The sequence below is a fragment of the Arachis duranensis genome, chromosome 5 (genome assembly GCF_000817695.3).
Source record: "Arachis duranensis cultivar V14167 chromosome 5, aradu.V14167.gnm2.J7QH, whole genome shotgun sequence".
NCBI lineage: Eukaryota > Viridiplantae > Streptophyta > Magnoliopsida > Fabales > Fabaceae > Arachis > Arachis duranensis.
The window spans coordinates 6,415,029-6,427,086 of record NC_029776.3 but is presented as its reverse complement, the minus strand read 5'-3'; the positions used below and the strand labels follow the sequence as shown (position 1 = coordinate 6,427,086).

General features: G+C 38.3%; 2 protein-coding genes across 2 annotated transcripts; one reads left to right on the top strand and one right to left on the bottom strand.

Moving 5' to 3' along the window:
* Positions 1 to 1,614: 1,614 nt before the first annotated feature.
* Positions 1,615 to 6,268, top strand: LOC107487657 (uncharacterized). Its single transcript, XM_016108341.3, has 5 exons — positions 1,615 to 2,771; positions 2,872 to 3,336; positions 3,446 to 4,504; positions 4,800 to 4,938; positions 5,322 to 6,268. Exons 1-5 carry the CDS (start codon positions 1,719 to 1,721, stop codon positions 6,266 to 6,268), a joined length of 3,663 nt encoding a protein of 1,220 aa, XP_015963827.1. The 5' UTR covers positions 1,615 to 1,718.
* Positions 6,262 to 10,791, bottom strand: LOC107487658 (calcium-transporting ATPase 2, plasma membrane-type). Its single transcript, XM_016108342.3, has 7 exons — positions 10,173 to 10,791; positions 10,001 to 10,055; positions 7,963 to 9,914; positions 7,706 to 7,864; positions 7,453 to 7,624; positions 7,060 to 7,358; positions 6,262 to 6,961 (listed from the first exon to the last, which is right to left on the bottom strand). Exons 1-7 carry the CDS (start codon positions 10,347 to 10,349, stop codon positions 6,722 to 6,724), a joined length of 3,054 nt encoding a protein of 1,017 aa, XP_015963828.1. The 5' UTR covers positions 10,350 to 10,791; the 3' UTR covers positions 6,262 to 6,721.
* Between the last annotated feature and the right edge of the window lie 1,267 nt (positions 10,792 to 12,058).

Sequence of the window (12,058 nt, the reverse complement as noted above, 5' to 3'; positions counted from 1 at the left end):
GTCATTACCACTTTGATCTTGAACAGGCGTCGCAGAACCCCAGAAATTTCCTTGCCAGGCTGACCACCTTCTTCAAAGCTCGTTTCGGCGACGGCGGCGGAAGATGGACGGAGGTGAGGGAGTGAGATCGATGACGGAGAGAGGAAGGAGGAGCTCGAGGGTGATGGGAGGGATTGGTTCGCGTTTAACCGGTGTGTGGAGCTAAGGTTGCTAGGTTGGGTAATTGACTAGGGCATCACAGCAAAACAATGGCGTCGTGCGATGAGAGAGATCCAAGAACAGCGAGAGAGGATAGGAAGAGGAGAGAAGAAGATGAAGAAGATCGAAACTTTTAGAGGCATGAACGATGAAGGTTTTTCTTTTAGAAGGATGAAGGTTTCTAAAGGAGTAAACCAAAGCATCGATTCCAGATGAAATATGTTTAACCATGTCATTACCACTTTGATCTTGAACAGGCGTCGCAGAAACCCCAGAAATTTCCTTGCCAGGCTGACCACCTTCTTCAAAGCTCGTTTCGGCGACGGCGGCGGAAGATGGACGGAGGTGAGGGAGTGAGATCGATGACGGAGAGAGGAAGGAAGAGCTCGAGGGTGATGGGAGGGATTGGTTCGCGTTTAGCCGGTGTGTGGAGTTAAGGTTGCTGGGTTGGGTAATTGACTAGGGCATCCCAGCAAAACAATGGCGTCGTGCGACGCAGTGAGAGAGATCCAAGAGCAGCGAGAGAGGATAGGAAGAGGAGAGAAGAAGATGAAGAAGATCGAAACTTTTAGAGGCATGAACGATGAAGGTTTTTCTTTTAGAAGGATGAAGGTTTCTAACCTAGACGAAGAACAATTTTGATTTTTTATTTTTTTAATATGTTTTTATTTTATTGTTTTAATTATTTGAAATTATAAAATTAAGATTAATTGAATTGTATAATTTGATTAATTTAAAAGGGTATTTTTGTCTAATCAAATAAAAGAAGGATGTTTAAGTCTTTTTATTAAAATTAAATACAATTTATTTTTTATTTTTATTTAATTAAAGGGGTGTTTTAGTAAAAGTGGTGATATATTATATATTTAAAAAAGAAAAAATTAAATGCTGACGTGGAAAATAAATTCTACATGGCTTATTATTATTTGTCCATGTTTTAAACGTATCGGTACGTATTAATTTATCATCGTACCGTAGCAATCACCTTGCAAATATTCAGGATGGTTTGTAATCTAATATTTTTAATGAAATTTTCAATATCTCGTTTGTTTTTTATTATTTTATTTATAGACATCTTCAACCAATTTTAATTCACCATATGTCGATTATGAAGTAGTCTAAAAAATGACTATCCCGCCAAATACAGACTTGATAAATCCCTTAATCAACCTCTCCTTTATCTACCCGATTGTCATCGAACTTCTTCAGTTGAACACCTCAACAAATCTTTTTTTTTTGGGTCATATAAACACACTTACACACGCTAACCTAGCCACCACTGTTAGAATTCGAGCTTTTGTGTACAAATTTTTTAGCGGTAGTTCCCAGCGAGTTGGCGTTTGTGTATAAATTAGCAAAAAATGAAAACATTAAATGGACCGCCCTTTAAGAAGCCTTGCGTATGTTCTAGGTTGAGCCCACTTGATAAGCCCAAATGAAAAAGTGGAGAAGACGTTCAGAAATTTAAAAGAGAATTTGAAAATGGAACACTTTCCCTCCTCCCTCACCAAACGGACGCTATGAAGAAGAGGCTTCCTTCATCCGCAGAAGAATTTCTTTCTTCAGCCACAAAACTAACTCTCAAAACCTCGAAGCCATCACTCAAAACCCAAATTCACGCCATCAAACCATCCTCCGAACTCTCCCTTACACTCCCTCAATCCCTCTGCAATTCAATCTCCTCCGCAATTCAATCCTTCCACAACCTTCTTCAACCAAACCCTCCAACAACCCTCAGCCCCACCAAATCCCCTCGCACCCCTCCCTCCAAGCGCCTCCGCCGCTCTTCTCGCCTCGAGCCCCCACTCGCCAACCCGGATCATGAGAAGGACAAAATTCTCGAGCGCCTCCAAATTCTCGCGCATATCGCGCAACTTTGCGTCTCGCACCCCAAGAAACCGTTCTCGCCGTCGGATTTGCTCCCGGGAGTTCAGGTGCTTCACGATAACTTGATCGTGTTCGAGTCCGACTCGGTTCTTTCCTCGTCGATCGAGTGCTTGTGCGAGGAATGGTGGAAGGACAATCTTCCCGGCCGAGAGTCCTTAATCTCGCAGACTCTCCCTTTTCTTCTAGCGAGATCTCTCACGGTGAAGAAGAAGGTCGACGTGCACAAGGTCTACACGCTCCGGGAGGCTTTTGCTCTGTTTGACTTTGACGACGACAGCATCGAGGATTTGAAGCTGCTGCTGGTTCGATGCGTGATTTCGCCGCTGTATTTGAAGACAGAGGACGGAAGGAAATTCCTCTCGTTCGTGTTTGGTTTAAGCCAACAGTTTGGGAAGGAGGTTTTGGCTATGATTCGCTCCCAGATACCGTTTGGGAGGAAGTCGATGCTTGAGTCTTACGGGGATATCCTGATTCGGGCATGGAAAGCAGCCGAAGGGGATTCGAAAAGCGAAATTGAGAATGGGTTCTTGCAGGAGATGATCGAAGCTGCTATACATGCTGGTTCCTCAGCGCTTGCTTCATATATTAGAAGGATTTTTGGAGCATTTGTTGAACAAAGGACCACAGATGGAGTTGAGAAGCTTCTGTTTCAGCTTGCTGAGCCTGTGATATTTAGGTCCTTGCAGGTAAGAGTATGATTGTTAAGCAGAACTTTCTGAATTAGTCAATTAAACTGTTATTTACTTTCCATATGTTCTGAATTTTACTTTGCGTTCTTTGAAATAGGTTGCAAACTCAAATGTTAGGCAGAATGCTTTATATTTACTTCTTGACTTGTTCCCTCTTGAAGACCCTGATGCTACGAAAGAGGAGAAAGATATATTGCTTGATAAGCAGTTCTTCTTATTAGAAAGGTTACTTAAAGATGATTGTCCACAAGTGAGAACAATTGCTGTTGAGGGTTCCTGTCGTATGCTTCATCTGTTTTGGGAAATTATTCCTTCACCAATCATAACAAAGATAATTACAAAACTATTTGATGACATGTCTCATGATGCATGCAGTGAAGTGAGGGTTTCCATGTTAAATGGCATAATTTATTTGCTTGGCAATCCCCACTCTCATGAAATTCTTAAGGTTCTCTTGCCAAGACTTCGGCATTTAATGCTGGACAATGTTCTCACAGTTCGAGTTGCTGCAGCAGATCTCTTATTACACCTAGAGGACGTCAGAAATTTTCAGTTCAACAAGGTACATGTTCTTGAAGTCAGTGTTGAGTACAATGTTCTTGTTTCTTATGTATTTGGTAATATTATGCATTCTGATTGGTTTGCTGACTGTTCTTTTGAATATTCTGGAGGTGGTGGAGCTTGATTCACTATTGTCTATCCTTGCTAGTGATCAACCTCCTGTGGCTCAGAAGATAACAAAATTGCTTATGCCATCGTACTTTCCCTCGAAAGTACCCATTGAGGAGGCATGTAATCGTTGCATTACACTTATGAGAAGGTCTCCGATGGGAGGTGCAATCTTCTGCAAATTTGCAATCTTGGAAGGGGCACCTAAAGATCATCTTATGGAACTCATCAAAGCATTCATGAGTTTGGTCTTGTCACCTCATAAGTTGGATGCAAATCAGATTGAGGGTTTTCTTGGTGCTGCTAGCTACCTTTGTGATGACTTAGCCAGTGAACTATGCTACAAGAATGCCCTCAAACAATTATTTACTCAAGAGAAAGTAAAAAAATTACTTACTTTGGCATCAACAGGCCAAGCTCAATCTTCTTTATTCAACCTCCTTTCTGCTGTCCATCCAGATGGTGTTGCTGGACTACTTGAAGAATGCATGGCTATTGTCACAAACTGCAATGGTTTATCTGAGGATGTTGATCGCCAATCTGAAGTGAGGTCTGCACATAAGTTATTGCTTTCATTGGGTTATTTTGATGATATGTTGGAAGCCTTCACATCCCTCTTGCATAAGGCTGCTTACCGGTGTCATATTAAATTTGGCACAGTCATGCCATCACATAGCATTTCTTCTGTTAAGGGGAAGAAATCTAGATCCTCTGGAAATTTCTCATTTAAATCAAAGATTATAAACAGAAAGCAATCTTTTGAGGATGATTATTTAGTTGCTGTTGGGATAGCATGGCAAGTTAGGGACTTCCTTCTAAACGAGGATACCAGAAAAGCCTTGCTAAGACCTCAAACGTTAGAGATGTTATTTTTATCCCTCAAGATAATCTCCGAGGTAACAATTGTTCATTGTGGGGAGTATGATTACATGGACATTTCCCCCATTTTGGCATATATGGCTATTGCTCTGCAAATGACCGTTGATATTGTTAGCACAACTAGTATTCAGAATAATGATAGGAAAAAACGTAAGACTGAGGCTTCTACATCACTCTCAGAGGCAAGTATAATATTTAACTTTGATTTTTCTTTTTTTTTTTTTTGGTTGACTTTTTGCCGCTTTTGAAATTTCATATTTCAGAATTTTATGCACCTCTGATCTTATCAGTTCTCTTTTTTTAATTGTCTTTCTTTACTGCCACTTTGTTTTATCAGTTAACTAATTGACTAATTTAATTTCCACACTACCCCTTGTATCTTTGGGTTGATCTTATTGTAAAAGGACCAGATTGGTTATAATTATAGCATGCCTAATTCGACTTTTATTACTTTCTGTTTAAATTTCTTTTGAGCAGTCTGTCTTGGAGCAGACGATAGAGCATGTGCTCGACTGTTTAGAAAAACTATTTGTAGCAGATGACTCCACAAAAAATGACAAAGTTGATTCAGATCTTCAGTCTGCCAACAGGACAAATAGAATTGCCACACAAAGTGGTATGTTATCTCCTTAATATACATGTTATTCAAGTAGTGGTGGGGAGTAGATGTTTATATAATACATAGTGTTTTAGGGTCTAAGAACTACTTGGGGATCAGGGGATGCTTCTTAACAATATGCTGTTTAACCATAAAGATTGTGTGTTTTTGTTATGTCTTGCATTTGTCCGTGTATATTTTACCTGTACTTTATTTCTGACTTTTACACTAAACATATGCATAATGTTTTAGGGTCTAAGAACTACTTGGGGATCAGGGGATGCTTCTTAACAATATGCTGTTTAACCATAAAGATTGTGTGCTTTTGTTATGTCTTGCATTTGTCCGTGTATATTTTACCTGTACTTTATTTCTGACTTTTACACTAAACATATGCATAGATTCTGCGCACAACAAACCTCGGCAAGTATTATGTAAGGTGAAGATGCTTACTGCTGTTCTCAAGTTCATGGCTGACACATTCGCAATGGATTTTGCTCCCCACAACCATGAATTATTCTTAAATTACACATCAAAATGTGTGCAGCACATTATGTCTTCGTTGGACAGGCTACATCATAAACAGATACGGTTTAACGAAGATGATATGAAAAGCGTATTCTTTTGTCTGAAAAGCTCTTTCACCTATGCAACAAAAGTACTAAATATGACACTCACAGATTCCAGTGGATTATCCACAAATTCACCAACAGCTTTTGCCCTTGCAAATGACCTGCTTGATTTAGTCGTTTTGATTGAATCATACTTGGGCTCTGGATATGCCTCGCGTCTTGTTGCAGCAGCAAACCCTTGGCTCCCCGATTTGGTTCTGGCATTAGCATCTATAAGTGTTCAGAAACATGGTGTGGGTGGCAGGAAACATTCAACTGCATCTGACCAAATGAAGCTTCGTATTCCAAAATGGATCTTGATTGTAGCCAAGACTGAGCTGTCATCTGTAAAGGACGCTGCAGAAGATAAATTCTCTGCCTTTGATAGGCTTGTGTCCATGCTGGTTGTGTTATTGAAAAAGAATTCCGATGTAATGGATGCAGTTGGGGTTATTTTCTTGGATTCTTCACTTGTTGGGCTGGAAAGAAAAGACATTGGACTAGCATTAGGACTATTGCACTTTGTACGTTTCAAGTTGTTCGAACATGACGACAGGGATTGGGGTGACATGATGCTGTCTTCTCTGCAGGGAATCTATCCTAAGATAGAGAGGGAAATTGCAGAAGAGAATCATGAAGAGGAACTGGATAAATTAACCTTTGCAAAAGATTTGATTGAACCTCTTTGGATGCATCATTTATATGAAACTGGAAAGGTATCCATGACAGATGAATAGAAAGTTAGAACTAGTTTTATTTCTGAATGTTTCACCTCCTCAGTATCATTCAGTCTAAATAATATGAAGAGGCCTTTAGATGCCCAATATACATAACTCTTCATTTACAGTGCAACTGAAGCAATAGCATAAAGCAATATAATTTGCCAGTGCATTACAATTTTTTTTTCCCCTTAAAATATCCAATGAAATGCACTCGGACAAATTGCAAAATAAATGCATAAATAGAAAAATAAAAATTGAAATCCTAGAAAAGAGTTTCATTCTAGCAGTGCTAAAGGAGTCAGCATTATCTACACACTGTATTTTGCTGCGTCCTTTCATCTACCATTCTCTTTTCATATAACAAACAATTGAATAAACTAGTTAGTAATCTACAAGAGACCTTGAAGCTGTGTGATAACCAACCATAAACAATCTTCTGAACAGAGTTATTATGCACAACAAAGTTCTTCAAACACGGATCTTCTTCAAGCGAGCTGCGATTGGCATGCCTAAAAATCCAACCAACAAGCTGAAGAACCATTGAACCAGAGTTAGAGGTGTTGTGTTTGCAAAGGTTCCCAAGTACTCCACTATTATGATTTGGAAGAAAACAGTAGCAGTAAGGACACCCACGAAAACATGATTGTTTAATATGCCTTTGAAAACATCTATTTCCTCCATCTCACGTGAGTTAATCTCATTGAAAACCTGCACAACCAAAACCAAGCCACATATGTTAAGGTAAATTTTTGCAACAGTTAGTTATAACTGAAATATCATGTGCTTCGAATTTAGTCAATGTTTACCTGACAGAAGACAAATGTGTTGAAAATGAGTGTGTTTAAGACCAGATCCGAGTTAGGGCCGTCGAGCGAAAATATCGATTTTCCCCTTGACTGAAGAAACCATATCACCATAAACTGATACAATGATTGTCCCAAGATGTTCCTCCACATGACATTGCTGATGAAATTGCCCTTTCTTCCAACAGGCAAACGCTTCATTAAATCATCATTCGGAGGTTCGGTTGCTAGTGCTAGTGCTCCCAGTGTATCCATGATCATGTTCACCCACAAAAGTTGAACAGCTGTGAGGGGTGCACTTCCTGGTGAGATAATGAATCCAATATAATTAGAGACAAACCGATAAGAGGTTCATAAATGACATTGAAAGTAGACAAATTAAGCTAATTTTCTAACCTGTCACACATGCTGAGGTGAAGTTCACTATCAATGCAACCACATTAACCGTTAACTGAAACTGCACGAATTTTTGAATATTTATGTAAACAGAACGTCCCCATTTGGCCACTGTCACTATTGTGGAGAAGTTGTCATCTAGAATTATGACATCAGCACTTTCTTTTGCAACCTGCACAATGCAAGAGTTATGGAATTAATTAAGATCATTAATGACTAAAACTTAACACAATACTATTTAAATTGCACTTACCTCAGTTCCAGCAATGCCCATAGCAAGTCCAATGTCAGCTTCATGAAGTGCTGGAGCATCATTTGTTCCATCTCCAGTTACAGCTACAACTTCCCCAAACGTGTTACGCAAGTGTTTCACCAATGTATGTTTGTCTAAAGGCGACGACCGAGCCATAACCTGAAAAAGGAAAAGTATGTCACAAGTCACAACTATTGTTAATGGAAGTATTAACTATTAAACAATGAATAATTTATTTGATAGAATGAAAGAATTACCTGAATTTTGGGAATGAGTTTAAGCAATTCTTCCTCACTCTTCTCTCTAAACTCTGGACCTTCAATGGCTATGCCATCATCTGTTAAGATCCCACATTCCCTGGCTATAGCCTTGGCAGTATTGATATTATCTCCTGTAACCATCCTCACTGTGATTCCAGCAGAGCGGCATACTGCTACAGATTCCTTAACGCCAGGGCGAACCGGATCCTTGATACCAACAATTCCTATACAAGTATAGCCAGAATCAGGAATTGGATCCTCGGAAGAGAATCCATTATCTAATTCTTTATAGGCAAGGCATAATGTTCTGAGTGCCTCATTAGCAAACTGGTCTATTGTAGCCTTGAGATGGTTACTTGATTCTTCATTGAGCAGGACAACCTCGCCGGCAGAGTTAAGCACCTTGTCACAAGAGGCCAGGATGATCTCAGAAGCACCTTTGCAGTGTGCACGCAATCCACCACCAGGGAGCTCCACCACAAGGCTCATTTTCTTCTTGGTGGAGTTGAAAGGCTCAACTTTAACAACATTGCATTCTTGTTTCTCTGCTTGAAAATCTCCACCAAGTGACAAGCCAAACTCCAAGATTGCAGTCTCTGTTGGTGTCCCTAAGATCTCTCGCTTCCCATGTTTGTTAACCACAACCTCTCCTCCAGTGTTGTTGAATATTGACTGAAGGAGCAGTTTCATGGAAGAATCAGAAAGCTCAGAACACAAATCAGAAGCCTTATTGTTACTCACTTCATTGGTGTTCATACAAATGCATGTTTTCACAACAGTCATGTGATTAGTTGTTAGAGTTCCAGTCTTGTCACTGCATATAGTTGTGGCAGATCCCATGGTTTCGCACGCGGCCAAATGCCTCACAAGGGCCTTATCATTCATCATCTTCTTCATGGCGAAGGCAAGGCTCAATGTCACAGCCAGTGGCAGCCCTTCTGGGACAGCAACAACTACTATGGTAACCGCGACAGCGAAGAATTCCAGCATCTCCAAAGCATCATCTCCATTCCAGCTCCATATTCTCCCTTCTTGGAGCTTACGGCTCACTAGTCCTTGCACAAGAACCGCGAATGTAACCACGGCGAAGAAGAGGCCTATCTTGCCAATAATGGTTGCAACTCCATTCAATTTAACCTGTAATGGAGTTTCATCATCTCCACCTTCACTCAGAGTTGCCATCAACTTTCCCCATTGAGTCCTCATTCCCACAGTGGTAACCAACATCTTGCAAGATCCATCTTGAACCTTGGTTCCAGAAAGAAGAAATGGATACTCAGAGTTCACCATAACCGGTTCACTCTCCCCTGTCAAGCTTGATTCATCAATCAACACAGAGAATCCAGAGAGAAATAGTCCATCAGCAGGTACTTGATCACCAATTGAAAGATGCACAATATCACCAGCAAGTAATTCATATATTGACATCTTCTGCCTGCAACCGTCTCTTGTTACCTGAACTGAAATCTTCTTCTTCTCCTTGTCCAAATCTTTGAATTGCAATGACTGCCTGTAATCACTGGTTGCTGTCACAAACACAACCAGTAGTATGCTGGCAACAATGCCAAGACCGTCATGCGCTCCCTTTGGCCAACCTTCTGTTGCAATGCCAACTATCAGAGACACAAAAGCACACACTCCAAGTATCATCAGAGTCATGTCTTGAAGGGCTTCCCAAACAAAAACCCAGAAACTCTTGGCTTCGCTTTCGGCGAATTTGTTGATCCCATATATGTCTTGTCTCTTGCTCAGTGAATCAGGATCACTGCTAAGCCCCTTGCTGGTTGATGTAGAAAGCTTCTCTGCAATGCCATCAACCCCACCATGAGATTTCAGCTTCTTCACATCATGGCCTTCAACAATAGTCCCCAATTCATCACCACTGATTTCGAAACCTGCTGCTTTAACTTCTTCAGGTACTTTTTCATCACTTGGTTTCACTTGTGCACCTGAGGATGTCATCATGAGTAAATACTAAATACATTGAACCTTGAACTCGTTCGCTATTCAGTATAATGCTGATGAAAATCCTTACCTTGGATAAATTGAAATGCTGCTTTGGAAACCAAAACTGCCACCTTCAGCTTCTCCTGCAATATAGAGGGAACAATAAGTCTTCATATTGTTTATAATATTGGAAAGCAGAAACATAAACAGCTTCTTAGTATCATTAAAAACAGTGAACATCAAAAAACATGAAAAGATACCTTGTTGCCAAGACGCATGGCATCTGCTTCTTGTCTCTTGGAGAGATTTGCAGTGAAACGGAACCTTCTTTTGGGGTTCTTGACCATCCCACATAGCTTCCTCCATCTCTCAAGTGCTTCTTCAGATGAATTCTTAGGCTTCACATCAAAATTCTCTTTTAGGTAGCTTTCCATCATCTTCTTCAAACTTCTCCAACGAACCAACTTTTGCTCACTAAATAACAACAATAATCTGCTTCCTATTAACTATGAAGTGTGAAACATGAAATATTCAAATGAATTCGGAGAGACTCGGTGAGACCCCTGTCATATAATGGGTGTGACTATTTCCTGCGTTTCCTAGCAACCTTCTTAGAAGTTAGGTGCGAAACTTTGAATGAAATGTGATTTTCGTGGAAAAAGAGAGAGACACTGTAAGTAAAGCTTGGTGGGGGGGGACCCTGAAAAAAAATAAAGACAAAAGTGAAGTTTCTCAGAACCTCATCCTGTCTTGAAGAATCAGAAAAGATCAAAAGAGAACATAGTAAGAGGATATTTGAAACAAGGCTTGAATAACGGTTCTGTTGATGTTTTGTTTATTGTTGGGAGATATAAGGGTCAATGGCTGCGCCCGCCTAATACTTAAGGAAGGAAATCTAGAAGACCATATGTTCTTGTAAATTGTAAAACTTATATATAATGAAACCAATAAATAAAGAGAAATGAGAAATCACCTAGGGTCCGTTGACAAGCTTCAAAAGCTATTCTTTTTTTGAGTTTTAAGTATTTATAAAAAATAAAAAAATTATAATAAAAATTTTTTATCATATTTTTTAAAAATAAATTTTTTTAAAATAAAAAAATTAAATATAAAATAATTTATTTATAAGATATTTTTAATATAATTATTTATTATTTAAATTAATTTTTAAAAAAAATTAATTAAACTGTTAAATTTTCATTTTCAGCTTTAATTTATGAATTTTTTTTTGTTTATGGTATTTTTCAATCTGACAGGTTAAGGATTAAGTAGGGATGTTCTCGTAAAGACGCGTAAAACATTTTTTGTAAAGACACTAATGTACTGCGTTATTATTGGACGTATTAATGAATTTGTTATTTTTTAATTTTTTAATAAATTAGAATAAAATCGATTTTTTTATAACAATAATAATAAACCTAATTGTTATCAAATTCGGTCAAACTGACTAATTTACATAACCCACTCGATTATGGTTTTTTTTAAACAAAAATTAAGGATATATTTGTTTTTTTATCAAAAATTTAAACATGATTCGGTTTATATTGTGTAAATTGATCGGATTAAATCGGGTTTAATAATTATAATACGGATAATTGAGTTTCTTATTATTGCTATAATAAATCAATTTTGTTCTAGTTTATTTAAAAATAAATTATTAATTAATTTAATAAAAATATCCAATAATATCATGACACATATAAACATCTTAACAAAAAAGATATTTTTAATGCCTTTACCAAAATGATCACCAAAAATTAATTCGTTGCAAATTTAAGTTCTATTTAATAGTTTGTCATAATCAATAAATGATCGCATATACAAAATAAAATTTAAACTTGATTACTGAACGAGCTCGATTAACCAAATTTTGGTTTGCTTTAATTTATGATTTAATGATGCGAAATTGCGAAAGCCGAAAATACACCACTAGCACTACTTTATGTCTTTTTAATTTAAACATTTTGTCTAAGTTAAAGGACTTTATTTATTGTTGTGGAACACGACGCAGCATTGTTTCATGCCTTTATGATGCTGCTGCTCCTCCTCCTCTAATATTAAATCCATCACCGCGTTTTTTCATTCTTAAATTGGTAACGAATGATAATAATATCATCAATCAATCAGTGCCTGAGAAGTAAAGAAA

Bases quoted from the DNA above. Each gene is read 5' to 3' on its own strand.
- LOC107487657 (XM_016108341.3), top strand. From the start codon at position 1,719: ATGAAGAAGAGGCTTCCTTCATCCGCAGAAGAATTTCTTTCTTCAGCC. The intron at 2,772-2,871 runs GTAAGAGTATGA...TCTTTGAAATAG, and splicing joins TGATATTTAGGTCCTTGCAG to GTTGCAAACTCAAATGTTAG. The intron at 4,939-5,321 runs GTATGTTATCTC...ACATATGCATAG, and splicing joins TAGAATTGCCACACAAAGTG to ATTCTGCGCACAACAAACCT.
- LOC107487658 (XM_016108342.3), bottom strand. From the start codon at position 10,349: ATGATGGAAAGCTACCTAAAAGAGAATTTTGATGTGAAGCCTAAGAAT. The intron at 7,359-7,452 runs GTTAGAAAATTA...TTATCTCACCAG, and splicing joins CACCTCAGCATGTGTGACAG to GAAGTGCACCCCTCACAGCT. The intron at 6,962-7,059 runs GTAAACATTGAC...TTGGTTGTGCAG, and splicing joins ACACATTTGTCTTCTGTCAG to GTTTTCAATGAGATTAACTC.